At 39.3% G+C, this 20,922-nt stretch overlaps 2 protein-coding genes across 2 annotated transcripts; one reads left to right on the forward strand and one right to left on the reverse strand.

The window, feature by feature from the left end:
• The first annotated feature begins 429 nt into the window (after window positions 1–429).
• Window positions 430–13,531, forward strand: laptm4b (lysosomal protein transmembrane 4 beta). Its single transcript, XM_017693459.2, has 7 exons — window positions 430–748; window positions 2,786–2,903; window positions 4,922–4,995; window positions 5,663–5,785; window positions 5,906–6,004; window positions 6,366–6,461; window positions 10,693–13,531. The coding sequence occupies exons 1-7, from the start codon at window positions 656–658 to the stop codon at window positions 10,765–10,767; spliced, it is 678 nt and encodes a 225-aa protein (XP_017548948.1). The 5' UTR covers window positions 430–655; the 3' UTR covers window positions 10,768–13,531.
• A 3,298-nt stretch (window positions 13,532–16,829) lies between these two features.
• rpl30 (ribosomal protein L30) lies at window positions 16,830–19,732 on the reverse strand. The gene is made up of 5 exons (XM_017693472.2): window positions 19,649–19,732; window positions 19,484–19,532; window positions 18,286–18,431; window positions 17,315–17,445; window positions 16,830–16,928 (listed from the first exon to the last, which is right to left on the reverse strand). The coding sequence occupies exons 2-5, from the start codon at window positions 19,502–19,504 to the stop codon at window positions 16,876–16,878; spliced, it is 351 nt and encodes a 116-aa protein (XP_017548961.1). The 5' UTR covers window positions 19,505–19,532; window positions 19,649–19,732; the 3' UTR covers window positions 16,830–16,875.
• Window positions 19,733–20,922: the final 1,190 nt, after the last annotated feature.

Here is a 20,922-nt window from a genome sequence, read left to right on the forward strand (position 1 = left end):
TTAGATATACGTTTATACTTTATTTTATTTATCTTGTACTTTAACTTATGTCAAGATTTATTCCTATGTTGTATATTTCTGCATAGTATGTGTAAGTTTAGGTGTAATTATATGTCTTGCTACTGAAACACTGCAATTTCCCTCCGTGATCAGTAAAGTTCTGTGTAGCTCTATCAATCTACATACTGTACAGGGTACCTAATAAAGTGGCCAGTGAGTGTATATTCGAGCACGGTTCGTTTCCGGCCGTGAGCACTCATTGATTATAGGAGAGTTGGTTGTGGAAGCGCGCTGATTGGTTGGTTGTGGAAGTGCGCTGATTGGTTGGTTGTGGAAGCGCGCTGATTGGTTGGTTTTAGAACGGCACTGGTAGAAGAGCTTTGATTGGTTGTCTAACTGCTCCTGCTGTCTACTGCTATCAGTCCCTGTCCCAGTATCCCCCTCTATGGTCACGTGGTGAGTTGAGCTGGCTGAGCTGCGTTGGAGCCGTAAGAGCTGTTATTGCTGTTCGTGCTATACAGCGGAGACTGGGCTCAGCCCGGAGGAGAAGGAGGGGGAAGAGGAGGAGAAGGAGGAGAAGATCAGCTCCCTGCGGTGACTCCACTTCACCCTAAACATCCATACATGCAATAGCTGCGCTCTCTGAGACGAAAAGATGATTTCGCCGTGGGACAGATGGTACACGACGAGCTGCTGCCTCTGCTGCCATGTCCGGACGGGCACCATTATCCTGGGCATCTGGTACATGGTCAGTAAACAACGGGATTTTTCACAGTTCGCCGCTTAATTATTGAAGCAGTGGGCAGTTTCGCGCCGTCTGCGTGTTTTAGGCCAGAGATGTGGGCATTCATTTATATTCAAAGCCAGATTTGGAGCAGTTTTGTATAGGTCTTCTGTTCACTGCCCTCCAATGGCGGTTTAGAGCTCCACACAAACTGCAGCGCGAGGCTCAAGTTGGTTTATTCTCGAATTTTCCGTTCAACCTTAAATGGCTTGGCCGTTCCATTCTAGCTGCCGTGTAGCCTGTACAGCTTGAACGCGACTCCTGCGCCATTTAAGGTGGAACGGAAAATTCGAAAAAGAAGACTAGAAGCTTCTGCGGTTGTGAAGTCCGGCTTCTGTAAATTAAACAAAACTCAGTTCTCTTTAATACCCCTGCATGTACGTAGGTAGTAGTTTTGTGTTAAAACCATACGATGTCACTGCTGATGGAAGCTTAACCTTCGCGTCTAAGATTATCTTAGAAAGCTTATTTGTATTTAAATAGCACCATAATCGAGTCAAATCCTTGACCTCTTACCTAAATCTGTGACTCAGCTGTGGAGCCGGAGGGAACATTAAGAGAGCTGATTATAATATGAACAAACTGGCTGCCTTAAGCAAAAAATCAGCACCTCCAGTCCCAGCCTTGTTTTTGCACGGCAAGACATGAGAATAATACAGTGACCTAAAAACTGCTGAGCGCCTCCCGTTTGAAGAATGCAGACACGCACAAAATCTAGCTTTGTCAGTGGTTTTAGATAGAGCTGCTTTTTTTTTTAAATCAAATGATTATCACGTAAAGAAGCCTAACAGAGGTCTGATTAAACCGGTTGGATTTTTTGGGCTAGAGCTGATGGAGCTGTCCAACGTTTCAGCTTCTTTTGTGGAAACCAGAGCTCTGACCAGCTTAAGCCAGTTTGTTCACATCATCCTCTGTCATGCTCTTTCAGAAGGGAGTGAGTTGTTTTTCATGGTGCACAACATGCATCACACACGATATTCCGTTTTTCCTGCTTTTGGGACTAGGGCTGGAGGGTATGGCAAAAATAAAACATCATGATGCTTCAAGTCATTTTTACATCATTCACAATATTTTGTTATTCTGAGATTTGCGAAGGCGGAACAAAGAAAAAAGAACCAGCAATGGCACATTTAGAAATACTGTACACTTAAAAACTGGTGTATGTGTACAGTGATTAAAATGATTATACAAGACTAATTGTGCTCTACTTGCAATGAAACAAGCAGTTGTTTTCAGTGTTTTAGAAAAAATGTACATAAACCATGATATGCTCTGAAAAACATAGTGATGTAATTTATCACAATGATGTTAAAAACTCATGTTGTCCCTAGTTAGAACTGACAAAATGCTAAAATATACCACTAGTGCTAAATCAAAAAAAAAATATGAAGGCCTATGAGTGTGGGGTTTTTATTTTTCTTCATTTTAAAAGGAGCAACTACAATAACGGTTGATGTTTACAGGCTCTCTATAAATGTCTTTTATATGATGCATACAGTTTTTAAGAAATACTAATACATAATTTATATCAATAACGATAACATATTGTCATATTGCCAATCCCTACATTTACCATTTGGACTCATTCAGTTTAATTCATGTAACAAGAATATTTTCGGCATGACTGGTTAATGATCTTTAACTCTAGCCTCTAGCCTAACTGATGCGCTGCTTTTGCTGTGTTCGGAAATGTGATATTGTGTCACACACTGAAACATGAACATCCTAAAAGATGTTTTATTTTAGGATCAAATCATTTGTGCTGTGGCTCCATACTGAAGTCGGTGAGGGCAGAAAGCAGACAGTAAATGATGATTTATGGTAGAAACATTTACATAGAGAAATTTTTATCTCATGTTGCTATCAGTATCAGACTCTGGGACACAGGTTACTTTTATTCCTATCTGGGTGACCTTCATTTTTGTAATTATTTATTGTTTTATTCCTGTACACCCACTTGCAGATTAACCAGACTTCCCTGATTCCCTCTTTCCTGTGCAGCTCATCAATGCAGTAGTCCTGTTAATCCTACTGTCTGCTCTAAATGACCCGGTCCAGTACCACTACCACCTCACTAGTGCTGAACTTGGCACAGATTTGGACGTCATGGACGATGCAAGTAAGTTAGCCCTTATCTAATTATTCTATACAATGCAAGTGTTCATCAGATGCATAGCAGTTTAAAAAATGAACCAGTGCTGCTTTATCACTTATCCTGACTGGTCAGCAACAAGGGGCACGTTAGGGGGCATAAATATATACCTTTACAAAAGTACGTAGGCAGGGCTGTCAGATGATGAAAGTTAATTGCAGATTCATATTATCACGTTAGGACTGAGTGCACTGTTGACTTACACTGTTGATACAGTTTCATTTGTTACTTAGTAATGAAACACATTTATCATATTTATAGAAATAAATCAGTGTTTTGTGACACCCATGTTCGGCACCTATGGTTACAGATAATCAAGATATTCAACACACAGTGTACCACCCAGTATTACATATAGTTGAAAGGTTTCTATAGGAAGGGCCAGTATAGCTGCATCTAGAGCTGCATGCTGTGGCATGAGTGACTTTAATTAAATCTGATTGCCCTAATTAAGAAGGATTAAAGTTCTGTTTTCTAGCTGTTGGCTCAGCCTTCCTTGTGCTGGGATTTTTTTTTTAATGGGTGCTTTTTGCCAAATTGGCACAAGAAGCCTAATAGTCAATAACAAACTATATTGAACATATGGACAACTTATGCACCACATAAGGATTAAGTAAAGAGTTCTTTTGATTTACATCTGATGCTGAAGCTGATATCACCGAATAAATTGCGCAATGTTAGACTTTCCTTTTATTGAGAAACCAGATTGCTGGGAACCAAAGCACCTAATCGCTATGTTAAAGCATGTAGATTTACCTTTAAACAGACCTAAAAGTTGATAAGGGCTGTCAAAAGGTCAGGGTAGTTCAACAATTACACCCTGTTCTTCAATGGTCAGGACCCCCACAGAGCAGGTATTATTTGGGTCTTGAATCATTCTCAACACTAAAGTGACACTGACGTGGCGATGGCGTTTTAGTGTGTGTTGTACTAGTATGAGTGGATCAGACACAGCAGTGCTGCTGGAGTTTTTAAACACATCAGTGTCACTGCTGGACTGAGAATAGTCCACCAACCAAAGATACCCGGCCAACCGAGAATGATCCACCACCAATATAATACCTGTTCTTTGGATCCCTCCTGACATTTGAACAGGGGAAAAGGGACTAACAGAATTTTGTTATTGTAATATATTTTATTCATCTGTAAATGATGTACACATTTGCACTAGGTAAATTCAGTGCATTGCTTTTTTCACTGTAGGTGTTGAATGTCAGAAACCATACACGACACAAGAAAATGAGCATTAGCCTGTGAGCAATGAAACGTTTTGGTTCTTATTGTCTTCTTCAGCAGTTCTTAAGTCATAACTTTTGTATACTGATGTGCTTGAAGTACGGTTGGCCAAAGTGTAAAGGGTGGTTTGGATGCTTAGGATGAACTGATCACTCAGCCAGATTATTAAAACATCTATGAACACATATAAAGCAGCTTCACCACACATCTCCTGGAGCCAGGTAGTGCTGCAGTCTTGTACCAAGATGTTCCTGATGGCGTCAGGCTTCAAGATGCTTGCACGTAATCCTAAATGAATTATATTTTTGTAATCCTTGTAATCCCTGGGTGTCAGGCAGTGGTTTCACATGTGAAAACTGTGTAGATTAGGAGATATACAGCACTTTAAGTGAAAATTCCTGTCCAGGCTGAAGTGGTTGATTTGTATGGAGAAGTGAAATAATTATTTTTTCTGGAAGACCTCTGATTTCATTAGTAAGATGAGAAGCAACATGGATACTGTAACTTTTGTTCATTTAAATTTTGGAAAAATATCCTGAGAAAATGTAAATTTTAACCCTTAATTATGAATCAAATCTTCAATTATTGTTATACCTTATTTTCAGTTTTGTAAAAATGAATTGGGAATAAGTAATCTGAATTGTTTCAACATGAAATGTACTTTTAACATGAAACAGAATCAGCTGTCTGTCTGAATGGGTTCTGCTGGCTAAATTTGATTCTGACGTCAACCCCGTTTTCTTCCACAGACATGTGCATCGCTGCTGCAATTTCCCTACTGATGATCCTGATCTGTGGGATGGCAACCTATGGTGCTTATAAGGTATTGTTGAAATAAACATCATCTGCTATTTAAGCATGTTAAGATGGAGAAAAGGGAAATAACCAACCTCTTGTGGAACAAGAGACACTAAGTGTATATGGGAGCAAATTTTTTTTTTTTTAAATTTGCACAAGCAGAGTTTCAGTCTGGTTGACAAACAGTTGGTTCTCATAAGCATTGGCAGCACATTAGGCAAATTTCTTCAGTGAAGTCTTAAAAGCATGATTTTTTTTTTTTTTTTTTTTGCTTCTTTTCTGTTACTTTTGTGTTATTTTGTTCGTCACAGGCGCTTTTTTTATTTTTAATTTTTTTTACGATTTTTGCATAATTTATTTGCTCAGCTTATTGTCACCCATCTGATTCTTTAATAAACACTGACTGGTACAGCAAAGATGTGTTAAAGAAATGCTCACTAACACAAGTTACATAGAAGACATAATAAATTAGAATTATTCTATTCATTTGTGTAATCCACTTTTTCAATTCTCTCAAAATCAGCCACATTATCATGTCCACTTGAGTCTTCATTTTTGTTTTTTGTTGTGATGACTGCATTGAAATAACTGACTTTTTATTAGAATGGCTATTTTAACTAGAGATTTTAGTCTGTATTTTGATTTTGAAAACTTAGTCTGTAGTGTGTATTCATTGTAATATTTCTTTACAGCAACATGCTGCTTGGATCATTCCATTTTTCTGCTACCAAATCTTTGACTTTGCTCTTAACACCCTGGTAGCAATAAGTGTTGTGGTTTACCCGAACACCATCCAGGACTATCTTCAGCAACTGGTGAGTGTGATCATGCTTGTTTAGTGTTTCATTTGTCAGAGAGGACTTCCTCTGTTTGTTAACAGATACTGTGACATTCAGTGACTGACAGAATGTTTCTGTCTTCGTGTTGTGTAACAGCCTGGGACCTTTCCATACAAAGAGGACTTGATGTCCACAAGCAACATGTGCCTAGTATTTGCAGTTCTGCTCTTCATCGGCTGCATCTTGGCCTTTAAGGTAAGGCTTGACACATTTACATCAATGAAAGTGTCCTTAATAATAAAGTATAGTTAAACAGGACTAACTGTACTCTCTTTGTAATGAAACGCACTTTTTCAGTGTTGAAATAATGACGATGTTCATGATGTGCTTAGAGAAAAAGCATATTTTTGATCGTGACAACAAAATTTATCACAATAACAAAACATATTACGATAAAGATAAAATATATTGTCATATTGTCCATCTAGTTAGCAGCAGCAGTAGTAGTAGTAGTAGTAGTATGGCTTTTTTCTTTGACATGAATTCAGACACCAGCATGTTGGGTATTTTGAGTAAAAAAATGATAAATAAGCACCTCCAAATGTTTTTTTTCTAGGCTTACCTGATTGCCTGTGTGTGGAACTGCTACAGATACGTTAGTGGAAGAGGCACCACAGAGGTCTTGGTTTATGTCACCACAAATGACACAACAGTAAGTGAAGGACTTTATTTAAAGGACATTACTGTGTCATGTTGTGCACCTTCAGACCTACATTGCTTAATTGCACATTCAAATCCCACAGTCATATAACAAGATAAAAGGCTTCATAAACTATGAATGAATTGTAAGTATATATTTGAGTAGCTCCATTTGAAAGGTACAGTGGGATTTTATGTAAGTTGTGGAAAGTCCTGGTCTGAATTCCTTTATTTTTGTAAATCCTTTCAAACAGGAAGTGCATGTAAACAAACATAAGATCACACCGGCCTGTCACCTTGGCAACCTAGTACTGGTGACAAGTTATCCTGTCTGAAGAGCATTTGTGAGGAAATGTCTTAATCTCTATTGGCTCACGCTTCCAAGTTTGCAGAGTCAAAGTTTACTTGTATTATCTCACCGCAAAGTGACCTTTCCTCATTCAAGTGGCTTTTTTTGCCAGGCAAATTTCATTCCCATTTGATCTGACCACCCCAGTTTTATAGTGAAGCTTAATGCTGACACATCCTCAGGTTCATAGTCTACACGTTTTTGTTGACATTAAATATAAGATGTATTAACTGCATGTAACTAGTACATATTATGTGTGTATGGTAGGTTTCCCAGATGGGATTAAGTCTAGTCCTGGTGTACATTTTCTTTTCAGTGGAGAATCTCCATTCAGAATGCTGAGTTGGACTAGGCCTAAACCCTGTCTAGGAGACTGACTCTTAGAGTTTTGTCCCTTGGTACAAACGTCTATGGCAGAGATGGATCTTCTGACATGCTTTATCATGATAGTCCATCGTGGAGTTTATTCGGGGTGTATACTGAGAGTAATAAAGAGGGCATTGTGCTGTGTCTGCTCGGACTAATCCCCTACAGTGTCTGCCACAAGTAATCCTAGCTCCTGTCTCACTGCCTCTGCCTCATCATAGCCCTTGGACAGTGTCATTTTATATTTATTTATTTTTACATTAGCTCTCTGAAGTAACTGGATTGTCAGCATTGGTTAAATAGATTGCAGTAGAGCTTTGGACCCTGTTAAGTGTTTAGCTGCTTTAAAAAAAATCCAATGAAAAACAGGGCTTTCTCGCGCTTCAGTTCCAGCCCATTACATAACTGGCTGTGCTTGTCCAGTTCATTTGAAATCCTCTCATTGATGCGGTTGGACCCCCCCCCTCCAAGGTTAGAACAGCATCCCCTTTGAGCATATTCTGGGTGCATTTCAAATTAACTCTCGTTTTATAACTCTGTTAAGGCTTATCTTTCTGATTCTGTTAGTTTTTGTTCAAGGTCAAAGGGCAGCCACATGATGCCCTGCAGTTAAAACCACTGAGCTCTGAGATGAAAGTAAAGAGAGGAAGGAAAATCCCTTCTATGTGGTGCTGAGCGATATATTGTTTATTCCACTACACTGGTATTAATTTCATCAAATAACACTGATTTTCAGCTTTAGTGGTAATGATGAAGAACAACTTAGTATGTAATGTTTAATATTTAGATTGGAACAGTTCAAATAAAAATAAAATTCATATAAACTAAAATTTACGTCTAGTATATGTTTACAATGCTGTGTAATGGCTGGCCTACACCACAGGATAACTGAGCGTGATTTTAAGGCTGATTCTTTCCTTCCTGACAGTCGCAAAAGATGTCCCCAATTCAGAATAGTCTTAAATGAGTATGGTCCCATATTATCCTGTGATATTGGCTATGTATAATTAAATCTTAACCTTTTGATCTAAGCACCGTCCACTCGAGGCCTCCCCCATTCTGAAGCATATATTAATCAAGGTCAATATTTACAATTTAATGTAAACATTGTTCTTTATGAAAGGCAGATAGTCAAGTTGAAAGCACATTTCAAAGCATAATATTACAACCCCAATTCCAATGAAGTTGGGACGTTGTGTAAAACATAAATAAAAACGAAATACGATGATTTGCAAATCCTTTTCAACCTACATTCGATTGAACACACTACAAAGACAAGATATTTAATGTTCAAACAGATAAACTTTGTTTTTTGCAAATATTCACTCATTTTGAATTTGATGCCTGCAACACGTTCCAAAGAAGTTGGGACAGGGGCAACAAGATTGGGAAAGTTGAGGAATGCTCAAAAAACACCTGTTTGGAACATTCCACGGGTGAACAGGTTAATTGGAAACAGGTGAGTGTCATGATTGGGTATAAAGGCAGCATCCCTGAAAGGCTCAGTCGTTCACAAGCAAGGACGGGGCGAGGTTCACCACTTTGTGAACAACTGCCTGAGCAAATAGTCCAACAGTTTAAGAACAATGTTTCTCAATGTGCAATTGCAAGGAATTTAGGGATTTCATCATCTACAGTCCATAATATCATCAAAAGATTCAGAGAATCTGGAGAAATCTCTGCAAGTAAGCGGCAAGGCAGAAAACCAACATTGAATGTCCGTGACCTTCGACCCCTCAGACAGCACTGTATTAAAAACCGGCATCATTCTGTAACGGGTATTCCCACATGGGCTCAGGAACACTTCAGAAAACCACTGTCAGTGAACACAGTTCGTCGCTCCATCTACAAGTGCAAGTTAAAACTCTGCCAGTCACATCAACAACACCCCAAATCAAATTGTTTTTGGATATCATGGACGTCGTGTCCTCCGAGCCAAAGAAGAAAAGGACTGTTTTCCTGGATTGTTATCAGCACAAAGTTCAAAAGCCAGCATCTCAGATGGTGTGGGGGTGTGTTAGTGCCCATGGCAGGGGTAACTGGCACATCTGTGAAGGCCCCATTAATGCTGAAAGGTACATACAGGTTTTGGAGCAACATCTGCTGCCATCCAAGCAGCGTCTTTTTCAGGGACATCCTGCTTATTTCAGCAAGACGATGCCAAGCCACATTCTGCATGTGTTACAACAGCGTGGCTTCATAGAAAAAAGAGTGAGGGTACTAGACTGGCTGCCTGCAGTCCAGACCGTCTCCCATTGAAAATGTGTGGCGCATTATGAAGCGCAAAACTGAAGTTGTACATCAAGCAAGAATGGGAAAGAATTCCACCTACAAAGCTTCAACAATTAGTGTCCTCAGTTCCCAAACGCTTATTGAGTGTTAAAAGGAAAGGTGATGTAACTCAGTGGTAAACACGCCCCTGTCCCAACTTCTTTGGAACGTGTTGCAGGCATCAAATTCAAAATGAATGAATATTTGCAAAAAACAATAAAGTTTATCCGTTTGAACATTAAATGTCTTGTCTTTGTAGTGTATTCAATTAATACAGGTTGAAAAGGATTTGCAAATCATCGTATTCTGTTTTTATTTGTTTTACACAACGTCCCAACTTCATTAGAATTGGGGTTGTATTAGTTTAATGGCTAAAATAATTTTTGAAAATAAAATTGAGGTAAATAAATGTCTCTAAAATTATCAACATGTGATCACTGCTGATTGTCGTGCGCAGTGGAAAAAATTTGTGCATTTGACCCAAACCTTTGCTAATTTGCACCACTGGTCAAATTAACATATTTTAGTTGGTTTTCCTTTACAGAGAACCAACTAAAATATGGTGAAGTTTTAGAGCACAATTTCTATTTATTAATTGAGATGAAAATGAAAACAGCCATATTTACGCTTTATTTTCTTTTTCTATATGTCAAATTCTGCAAATAAACAGGAATTGTACATATGCAGATATCTTTTCTCTGTAGAGGACGTATTAACTTATTTTCATTTAGAAAATCAGCAAAACTTATAATTTGCACATAACTTTAATAGGGATTCTGCGGATGCTTTCATAAACTGAAGGATGTAATTAAATGATCTAAATAGCACCACTTTAATAATGCTAATTAATGCTAGTGCGTCTATGGGGTTGGGGATTCTATATTAGCACCAAGCCAGCTGTAGTGTGCATTTAATACTACTCATTGAAATGTTTTCCTTATGAGCGTTGTACAAACCAAAGTGCTTTATCTGTGCTTTTTCATTGCAAAATGCACAGCTAGCTGGCGCATTAGTCTGTGCCTTACTGTAGGTCTCCTAGTTTGTTTTGATCTGAAGGCACAAGAAATTTTGCAAAGTTGTGAGATATATAGGACCATTGTTTGAGACTATTGAGCATAATATGGAAGTGTTTAGTGTTTTATTCCAAGCAGATATTTTTTTTTAGCACAAGTGCACAAGAAGCACGGATAAATATCATCAATAACATGACATATTTGGAAATCATATACTAACGTGTTGTTTTGTGCATTGTTTTCAGGTGCTGCTTCCGCCCTATGAAGAAGTTGTTGCCATTCCCCCGAAGGAGCCACCTCCTCAGTACGTTTCAGCATGAGACAGACATTTTCCTCTGTCAGAGTCCCCTGCTCTCATCCCTAATCCCCTCCAAAGAAAGGATTTCTCTATCACTATTGCCCATTGCCCTTTACTTCTTACTCTGTGACTTTTTTTTTTTTCCTTCTTTGCTCCCTGAAGGCAGTAGTGTGACTTTGACATGTCCTTTCCTCTGCAAGGCACAGCTGTCCTGGCAGCCTAAGTGCTGTGTGTCAGCTCCAATTTGATTTGCACTTCCAGTGATTATGCACAGCACTGACCTCCCTTTTTTAATACTGTGAACTTCTCAGTACTGTTGCCGTCCACAGAAGTACCTGCAAAATGCAAAGGCACAGAGTGCAATAAATGAGGGTTATTTAAGAGCACTTTTCAAATGGCTATTACCCAGGAACCCACTGAATGTAGAGACCAGGGTATTTTCATCTAACATTGTATTTGTATTAACACTAAACTGTGAGAAGACTTTCAAGAAACCCAATTTGTGGTTAAAACATGTACCTAAACCTATGAACTTAACCCAGATCAATCCTAAATCATGTCCTCTGAGAAAACCAGGTCTTTTATACCAATAGTATCCCATATTTAATGCAGCAGAACAGATTTAAATCTTTTGATAACATCATATTTAAAATAATGACCTTTTGGTGGATTCAGACAATACAAGAGTTCCAAATACTGCATGATTTAGTTTGAAAGATTATGCACTACAGGATATATCAGTGCAGTGTAATTGATGAAGGATTCTGGCCATTTTCAGAAGATTATGTTCATTATGCTTCATACATTTCTCTCTTTGTTTGATTTAATCTGAATGAAGACTATAGGAATAAAATTCCTATAGTTTGCAGATTACATACATAAAATGCAAAATTATATGAAAGCTAAAGCTTGCTATTAATCCTGTTATTTCAGATTTTTTGCCATTCATCAAGTGGCAGCATGCCACGTTCCTTCGCACACCGTTCTTATTAATTCATGTTGTACATTCTGTGTTACGTCAGTCATTGTAACAATTGAAAAGTAGACAGTAGCACAGTACCATAGTATAGCTATGACATAGCCATGTAGTGTGCTCAGGTAGTCTGACTATGAGTGACATGAAGTCTTTTGAAGTCTTCCCCAGCTTCATTCTGCTTAACGTATTCCAACACTTGCAGTGTTTTATATAAAGAGCTATGCAAAACTATGTTAAAGGAACCACTGTACTGTATTTCAGTGCTAAGCTCTCTGGTATTAATGCCTTAACCTGAGACTGCAGACTGTCTTTCACTGCTTGGCTGTACACTGGTTGACATTTCCCCCTGGTTGCCATTTTCCAGGCCTGCTTTAAAGAACCTGGTGTAACTGTTCTTGATTCCTGTAAAATTGATAATTTCTCAGAGGTCAGTTCTGTAAATTATTACCTACATTTCCATCCAAAGAATTTTTTTTTTTACGAAAACTGTCTTAAAGCTTCAAAACATTTGTCAGTGAATTTATTATTTCTTTCTTTTCTGTTGCACTTTACTAAACACATGGTTTGTCAGTATTTGAAATGTTGCAAAACCTGCAATGCATTTACACATAAATTTAGTGTCATGTGACAGAATTCCCCTGCCTGCCTCTTACAACAAACACAAATGGCATAAAATAAAAATAAAATGCATTTCCTCATCGGTAGGTTATGAAGAAAGTCAGTAAAGTCATGTAAAACATTTCAAACACAAAACACTTTTTTTAAACAATAAACCAAAAAATATAGGCAAGAAATAACATCATTACACCAAGTTTTTATCGCTAAAAATCAGTATGATGGGCATCAAAATTCACCTTTGTTTTTACACATAATATTTTTTAGGAGGTCAATCGAGACATACCTAATGGTCAGTTGAAAACCTAAAACACAACCAAATAACAAAAGAGATGGGAAAAAAAGTATCTGTAGAATGGCAACTTCATAGGAGAAAGCAAAGACTTCATTTTCAGTATAGGTTCGTATGAATTAAATGAATCCAAATTAATTTTGGAGCATTTCTATTGATCCATTCATCATGACATTTTGACAAAATATAAAGGACAGCTGCTGTACTCAAATGACAAATAATGTTTGGACAGCAACAAACTATGCCCTTTGTTTTTGACAAGTTTGAAACAACAAATCAAGTAAAGCAGTGAAAGAATGTCTGTTCACTCCAGTTAAGTAAAAGATACAAATGAGCTTGGGGTGAAATATAGTAAAATACTGCTTCATGTACCATGCATCTACAATCTACAGTAGCCAGATACTTGCTGTTTGTTCCTATGAAACAGATAGATGGGTAGATTTAATCATTTTTGTTAGCTTTGTAGCTACTCTTCAAATCTGACAGCATAGCCTGATCCAACAAATCATCTTAAATCTGTTAGGGTATAATAATAAGTTGACTTGGGAAAAAGCTGAACTATGGTTTATCCTGTCACACAGTGCAGCTTCCAAAACATACAATTTATTACTGATTTTTACTGTTGATATTGTATGTAGTCTGTAACAAAGGTTATTCAGTCAGACTTGTGATATTCCATTGGCTGTAATAATGTTTGTACTGAACATGCATCAAAAGTAACCGATTGACATACTGTAATGTGTTTAGTGTAGCGTGAATGCACATGTAAGCTAGAGCAGTACTTATGAGTAGAGAGAATGAGTGCGTGATTTGTCCCATTATGTATTCTGTTGTTGGGTCTGTTTATGATGTCTGTTTATGTCTCATTTTTAAACCATAAAGTATTCTGATGCTGTATAATCATCACGTTGTCTTTACTGTTCATGCGAAAGATCTAGATTGGGAGTAGCTAAAATCCCATCCCATCAGACTCTGTCTGGGATGACTAAGTGGAGTACTGTAAATCTGTCTCTGCCCTAAACAAAGTCACATGCTTGTCTGCCAGCCCCTCCCATCTCTTGCCCAGTGTCCAGAAAGGGAGATCAGAGTGGATTTATAGAGATGGCTCCACAAACGAGGGATTGCATTACCTTTGTCTTACCAGAAGAGACATGCTCACCTACTTTCCCCGCCTGCGTGTGCACAACTGGGTCAGCTTTAGTCAGCCACGGGTCAGAGCAGTCATTCTGTTGTGTTAAGAAGATATGAAACAAATACGGCAAGACACTTTGTGGTCCAGCCAGTGACCTATTTGATGGGTCAGCACTGGGGATATTAGTAAACATGCAACTTCACAGAAAAAGGCTAGTATTTATGGCTGTTACCGTGTGTCCATTATGCACTTGCCCTCATTTTACTGCAAGCCCAAGGCACGTGCATGACTGACGTAGGTCATTTGGCCCCTGTGAGCATTTAAGAATTAAGACTTAGTAAATGTGCAGTTTTGGCTGAGAAATGTGGGGCAATCGCTTAAGACATGAGATTTCAGTAGTAAATCCTGCTGAAATTAAATCACATCAAGATGTCGGCGGCTGCACTTTCAAAGCTTCGGCTCCATATTCCAATGCTGCCGAGTTAAACAAATCATATTAATGATATGTAAGAATTAATGGTCCTGCAGAGCTAGCATACTTATTCTTTTCAGCAGCATTGGATTATAATAACTATGTTTAAAGGGGCCCTGCGATGGACTGGCGACCTGTCCAGGGTGTATCCTACCTTCTGCCTGATGACCGCTGGGATAGGCTCCAGCACCCCCTGTGACCCAGAAGGAGAAGCGGCTTAGAAGGTGTGTGTGTGTGTTTTTTTAAAGGGTCCTTATCCTACTTTTATCCAAAAAAGTATTTAAATTTTAAATAGCCACTTTCCAACCTCTCTTTATCCCTTAGAATATCTGTTAGAGTCAACTGTATTGTGTTTTTTTTGAAGAGCAGTCCAGGATGAAACATCTCATGCAACTTCACTGAGCTCAGGCAGGGCTAAACTGCTGTAGGCTGAAGAGATGAATGTATGTTTATTTTTTTTGTGACCTCACAAAAACAAGGCATTTTGGCTGCTTATCTCCCACATATAGACTGTATGGACAGGAGAATAAATGGTACATTTTGAAACATTTTAAAAATGAAGATATATTTAAAGTAAATTCAGTTTCCCTTAATACGGGCCCCTCAAGTAACTGCACGTATAGATCCATTAATGGTATTAATACCATGACATACTGCATGATTCAGGTACAATGACAGATTTTTTTTATGTGTACAGAGCAGTTATGCATCAGCGCTTATCCAATGTGAAGACAGTAGGAAACAATCATATTTAGAGGGATTACTTTAAACCCTTAATACCTCTTTTTCACACCTCAACAAGCCCTGGCTCTCTGCACAGCGTTATTAAATTCTCAAGAGAATAAAACGAATTGCAAGCACAGGTTTTGTAACATGTACTTGCCGGTAGCTCCTCTTCATTCAGAAGAGGGCACAGGGAGGAGCAGGTTCCTGAGGGTGCTGTGCTTGTGCCAGGTGCCCTGGCTCTCTTCAGATTTCACGTTGGTCAGCAGAGCCCGTGGGAACCAGCAGTGTTTACTGATGTTGCTCGTGCATTGCTAAACTATTGCCAGTGTTTTTTTTCTTCTAAAATTAGGGGTGTTAATACTGAGTTTGGCCCCCTTTGCTGCAGTAATAGCAGCTACTATTCTAGGAAGGTTAGATGTTGGAAATTTGCTATGAGGATTTTATGGCATTCAGTCACAAATGTATTAGCAAAGTCCCAATCCTGGGAGTTTTACATCACTCTGAAACTTGGCACTGGGCATGGTGACCTTAGGCTCATGTGCAGCTACACCAGAACATCTCATTCTATTGGTAGTGCTTTTCTATGGATATTATGCAAGCTGTGTGTAACTGAATGCTGGTGTTAGTACGGTGTACACCATAAAGTAGCTAAATTAACTAACTTGAATATGTGGGCATGGCTGTCTTTAGAAGGCTGTGCTATAATTTAAGACTTGTGTATTTATGGGCACATTTTAGGCCTTCCAGATTTTAATTGCTTCTTTCAAACCAAACTGGAATATTTGCTGTACATGATCAAGCACTGGAAAATATGGCTTTGCACACACACAGCAGATTTCAGCTCTTAGTGCACTGTAAATCCCTTAATACGCATGGTGTAAGGTTAAGTGTCCTTACCCTGTTACTGTCACAGCCCGAAGATACCAATGATCGGCATCATTGACACAGCTTTGAAAACAGGTTACAAAACATACTCCTCACTGGTAGTTGCATAATTTTAATAAGTCTTAATTCAGTTCTCTCTAATGCTTTAGTCAGGCCCCTCACATTTTAAAGGATGCAGCACAGTTCAACTAGTGTGCCTAAAGAACATGTACCACTTTTTAACTATCATTGAAATATAGTAGATTATCACCCAGTAACATGTTCTCAATATAGTATGTATATTGCTTTAGTTAACACTTTCATGTCTGGTGGTCATATACATGGACAGTTTTTTGTTTGGTTTATAAAAGTAAAATTCATGCCCCAAGTATTGAAATCACATTTTTAAAAAGCTGCAAATTTTTAAGAATGTATGCATGCATTGAGACCAGCACTGCTATTTAATACTGAAAAGACTACCAGTTCCTGCCATGGAGAGACAACAGAAATATACTTAACATTTACAACTACACTACATGTATGGAATTGTATGACTTTTTTTTTTTTCATACAGCAACATCTCCTTGAATTCTGGTTTAAAATAATCTGTCGCAAAGCACAGTTGCAATTTTACTGTACTTGAGATTAAGCATATTGCACAACTGGTTAGAAGACAGCTGGTTTGGGGCAGTCGTGCACTGGGGGTTAGGGAACTGACGCTTTGACCGGAAGGTTGCTGGTTCGATCCCCAGTCCATGACTGAGGTGTCCTTGAGCACGACACCTAACCCCCAATTGCCACGCGGGCGCCGTGGATAAGGCTGCCCACTGCCCTGGGCAAGTGTGCTCACTGCCCCCTAGTGTGTATGTGGTGTTTCACTTCAGGGATGAGTTAAATGCAGAGGTGGGATTTAAAAAGTATCACTTTAGGTACTGTTCTATTACTCTCTCCGTCAACTGAGACTGGAGAGACAGGTTGTGATTAAAAAATAAAACACCAAACCATTATGACCATTTAAATCAGATTTATTTATAACATCCAGAAAAAATGGCTCTACTTCTCGCCCTGCTGCTGGTCTGGCATGCTTCTGATGATGTCAGAATCACCTGTGGAGACAAAAGGACACTGATCAACATCACACGAACTTCAGGAATTACTTGCAAAAGTTAGCACTTAAACAACAGTCACGTGTATTTCCGATATAAGCAAAGAACTCTTTGATACTGTTCTTTTAAAACACCATTGTGATCAGGAAGAGGCAGCAGAGTAATCAGAGCAAAACTGCAACCAAGATGCTCAAACATCCAAGCCAAACTACTGAAACTAAAATCAGCAGCACTTCAGACAATCACATCAACCTATTGTCCAGCTCAAATTCAGATTTCCAACAAGCAAGACAAGGCTAATGATTACACAGCTTCACAGTAAAGTTAATAACTTTAAACACCAGTTTCTGAATAATTCATAAAATATTCTGCATTGTGTTACATACCAGGATCAATGATGGCCAGTGTGCACACTCTGTAGTATTTACCACAGGCTGTGCCGAGCTCAATGTTGTTGCCACTGTAGTGGTGAACACCGGTTTTGGCCAACATGGCGTAGTACTCAATTTCTGATTTCCTGGAAATAAGCACAAAATTAATTAGTAACAATTAAAAAAAGATATTCTATAGCAAGTTGTGTATAGTAGATCTAAAATCCACCCAGGGCCACTACAATACTTTTCCCCAAACACAAATTTAATAGTTCCATTACTTTAGTACCTAATTCTTTAATCCATTATGGGCCAAAATTAAAATGTTTGAATTAAAGATTTCATGTAGTCAGTTTGGCAGGAAATCAGTCAGTAATCAATATCCACTTGTAAGGTAGTTCACTTTACTCTGAATAAGTGAGGAAAGGCTCGCATGTCTAAGACAACTAACACTCAAAAATAAGCACATCCAATATTTACAACTATTTTTCAAGAATATCTTGAACTGAACATCTGTTCATCAAAACTCATTTTTTGGCATCACTTCTTTATTACAACTTTACCAGCCCACACAATCACCAATTCCAGACAGTCCTGCTAAAGAGTAAAACGCTGGATTCGCTCATCAGCCCTTCCAACTCCATTGCATTCAGGGCCAGAACTTTAACTTCATTTACAAGAACATGCGTTTATAAGAAAGAGCTAGATCTGAAATCTGGGGATAGAACTAATATTTGTACACACTGCAGGCCTTCTTAGACCAAGCTAAACACTCGTGGTTTAATGCCACGACTCTTGGACCCGGATCTCTCTTATGAAACCAAACCGTCTTTAGTAAACAGCCTGAATGAGATGCTGGAGGAAGAACATTGCATTACATAGTGAGTCCAGTTCTCTAGACTGGGGACCTGTGTGGTTTTGCACATGTTTTATACAAAATTGAACTAGTTCACATAATCTCATTACACAAAGTTAACTGTGCTTACCTCAGGGCGGGGCAGTTGTTGGCCAGGATAACCAGCTTGGCTTTGCCTTGGCGAATCATCTTCTGTGACTGTTTGTATCCCAGAACATATTTGCCACTCTTCATCACCAGCTGGAGTCTGGAGTTGATGGACTCCAAGGACTTTTTCTATAGTGGTAAAAACAGTTATTCAAATGAGACTGGAAGACAAATCAGTAACCAAGTTGTGAAGGACATACACACAAATGAAATTCAAACCAACCAGCCACACAACGGAAATTACAGTTAAAGACAGACACGCCAACTTAAGACAGCAACCAACACAAGCCAAAAGTCAGTCCACTACTGACCAACATGTACATCACATCCAGAGGTGGGTCTTAGCTTAGTTACCTTGATTCAGCTGCATGTACAGCAAAAGCGATCGATCTGCACTTCATGTTTTCAAATGACAATACTTCTACTAAATTACATTTGTGAGAAGTGAAGACCTTTTATATTCATTAAATATGCAGTGCTGGCAATTTCTATTTAGGGCTTAATTCCATTGTCATGACTGATGACATCAGTGATTCACCTTCCACTGTTCATTTCACAGGGACATCACAAAAGAGCATAAACTTCAGGCCCCAAACTGACAGATGTTGTTGTGCAAGTTACTGAAGTACTAAGCAGCTTTTCTCACCTGCTAATTCAGTACTTCCACCCAAGTTGTCTATCTGGACAGGCAATTTTACTTTTACTACGTTTCTTAACACTTCATCCTGAGCACAGGCTTGGGCTGCTCCGTCCACCTCACGAGGCTTAACTCGGCCGGTTTCTTGTTCGAATTTTCCCGTTCCACCTTAAACGGTGTAGCGGTTTAATTCAACGCAAGGCGCAAGCAGTAACTGCTGCACCATTTAAGGTGGTCCGGGAAAGTCGAACAAGAAACTGACTTCAGCTTCAAACCCGCCTCTGCCTGCACCTCGCTTTAAGTCCTCTACCGTTGAAAGACCAGAGCCCGAAACACCGCCGCGGCGTCCATTACCGCCCGCCCAGCCGGCCAGCTCTCTAGCACTACCGCAACGCAGCGAATTTTAACACTGCAAACCAAGCCTTTACAGTCACTGCGCCCTGGCGCTCATCATATCCAACACCAGCACTTATAATAATAATAAAGCAGCCAGGCGGAATCCTCTCCGGACTCGAGGCCTGCGGCTCCACGTGAAGTCACTCACCGTTTTCTTCGCGGCAACCATTGTAGCGCTTCAGTCCGTTTCGGCCAACCTGAACACAACAACACGACAGATAAGTCCTTTCTCTTTGAAACCGGCGCAGAAAAGCGCTTCGAAACGCGCGTTAAAACAGATCATTTACTTAATTTGTCGCAGAGCTACACTCACCGCCTGGCGAACCCCAAGATGGCCTCGTAGAGAAAGGACTTCCCAGTGTGCATTGCTCTCGTAGAACCGCGCGCTGGCATCGCGAGATCACGGCTTGGGTGTTTGGTCAGAGCTGCTCTGCGTGGCGGCGCCGGTGTTGTGCCGAATTCTGCCCCCTGTCATAACCTGCACTCTCATCTCGCGGGGGCGCGCCTCATCTTTCTGGTAAGAGTGCAGGTGGCCTGCTTTTACTTTAGCTACACAGGCCAAAAGAGGTCGGTAAGGACCGCGCATTTCAGTCAGCAGTGAAGAAAAATCCTGTTTTACACAGTGGACAAAACCCAGATGTGCTTCACGTGGTTTCCTATGAATGACGCAGTTAACAAAAATGAAGCGCGGAAGATGGGGATGCATGTGAATTACATACAGTCAGTAAAAGTGTCCGGCGACCACATCAGACAGCGTTACTGTAAAGTTACTGACTTAAAAGTCCAGTTTTAAAACTAAATGTCTTTCCCCTCTTCAGAGAACAGTTCTTGTGCAGCCTTGAGGTGTGTTTCAACTCAAAAGTGAGGTACAGTGTTAGACTCAATTTGTAATCCAAAGCACATCTAGTAAAACAGATTTCAGATCTTTTTGCACAGATGTGACTGGATCTGTTTCGTTCTTAGGTAAGAACAGAATATACACCCTCAAGAGCACAAAGTGCGAACAGTCTGCGGTTTCAGGACACATCATAAATCTGATGGAGACTTTTTCTTAGGACCTTTCTTAAGAACACATTTAAGAAAGAACTTAGGAAGGTATTAGAGAACGAGGCCCATTGTAGCAAGCAGGCAAAGTTTATTTATATAGCTCTTCTTACAACAGGTGTTGTTACAAAGCAGAAAAATCCAGGTTCAAGCCCCCATGACCAAGCCAGATACAACAGTGGCAAGGAAAAGCTCCCTAAGAGTAGGAGGAAGAAACCTTTAGAGGAACCAAGACTCAGAAGGAGAACCCATCCTCCTCTGGTTGACACCAGCTAGCAAACTGTGTTAGTATAAAGTATTATAGTACCAAATGAGGAAAACATTCTTTTTTCTTTGTAAAGAAATACAAGGAAAAAAATCTGAATCTGTGTCTTTTATTTTTGAGGATAGAAAACAGGAACATAAAAAGCCATTACTATTAGGGGTCCAAGCACTAGTGCTTGTTTAGCTTGTGCTACGTCACTACTGGTAACTACTGCCTTCTTCCTTTTTCCAAGCTCTTTTACCAAGGTTTTCTTTGTTCTCTTGTTCTCCTTTTGTTTA

This window comes from Pygocentrus nattereri, chromosome 27 (assembly GCF_015220715.1).
Source record: "Pygocentrus nattereri isolate fPygNat1 chromosome 27, fPygNat1.pri, whole genome shotgun sequence".
In the NCBI taxonomy this organism is placed as follows: Eukaryota; Metazoa; Chordata; class Actinopteri; order Characiformes; family Serrasalmidae; genus Pygocentrus; species Pygocentrus nattereri.

Bases quoted from the DNA above. Each gene is read 5' to 3' on its own strand.
- laptm4b (XM_017693459.2), top strand. From the start codon at position 656: ATGATTTCGCCGTGGGACAGATGGTACACGACGAGCTGCTGCCTCTGC. The intron at 749-2,785 runs GTCAGTAAACAA...TTTCCTGTGCAG, and splicing joins TCCTGGGCATCTGGTACATG to CTCATCAATGCAGTAGTCCT. The intron at 6,005-6,365 runs GTAAGGCTTGAC...TTTTTTTTCTAG, and splicing joins GCTGCATCTTGGCCTTTAAG to GCTTACCTGATTGCCTGTGT.
- rpl30 (XM_017693472.2), bottom strand. From the start codon at position 19,504: ATGGTTGCCGCGAAGAAAACG. The intron at 17,446-18,285 runs GTAAGCACAGTT...GCTTATTTCCAG, and splicing joins AACAACTGCCCCGCCCTGAG to GAAATCAGAAATTGAGTACT. The intron at 16,929-17,314 runs GTATGTAACACA...TTGTCTCCACAG, and splicing joins ACTGGCCATCATTGATCCTG to GTGATTCTGACATCATCAGA.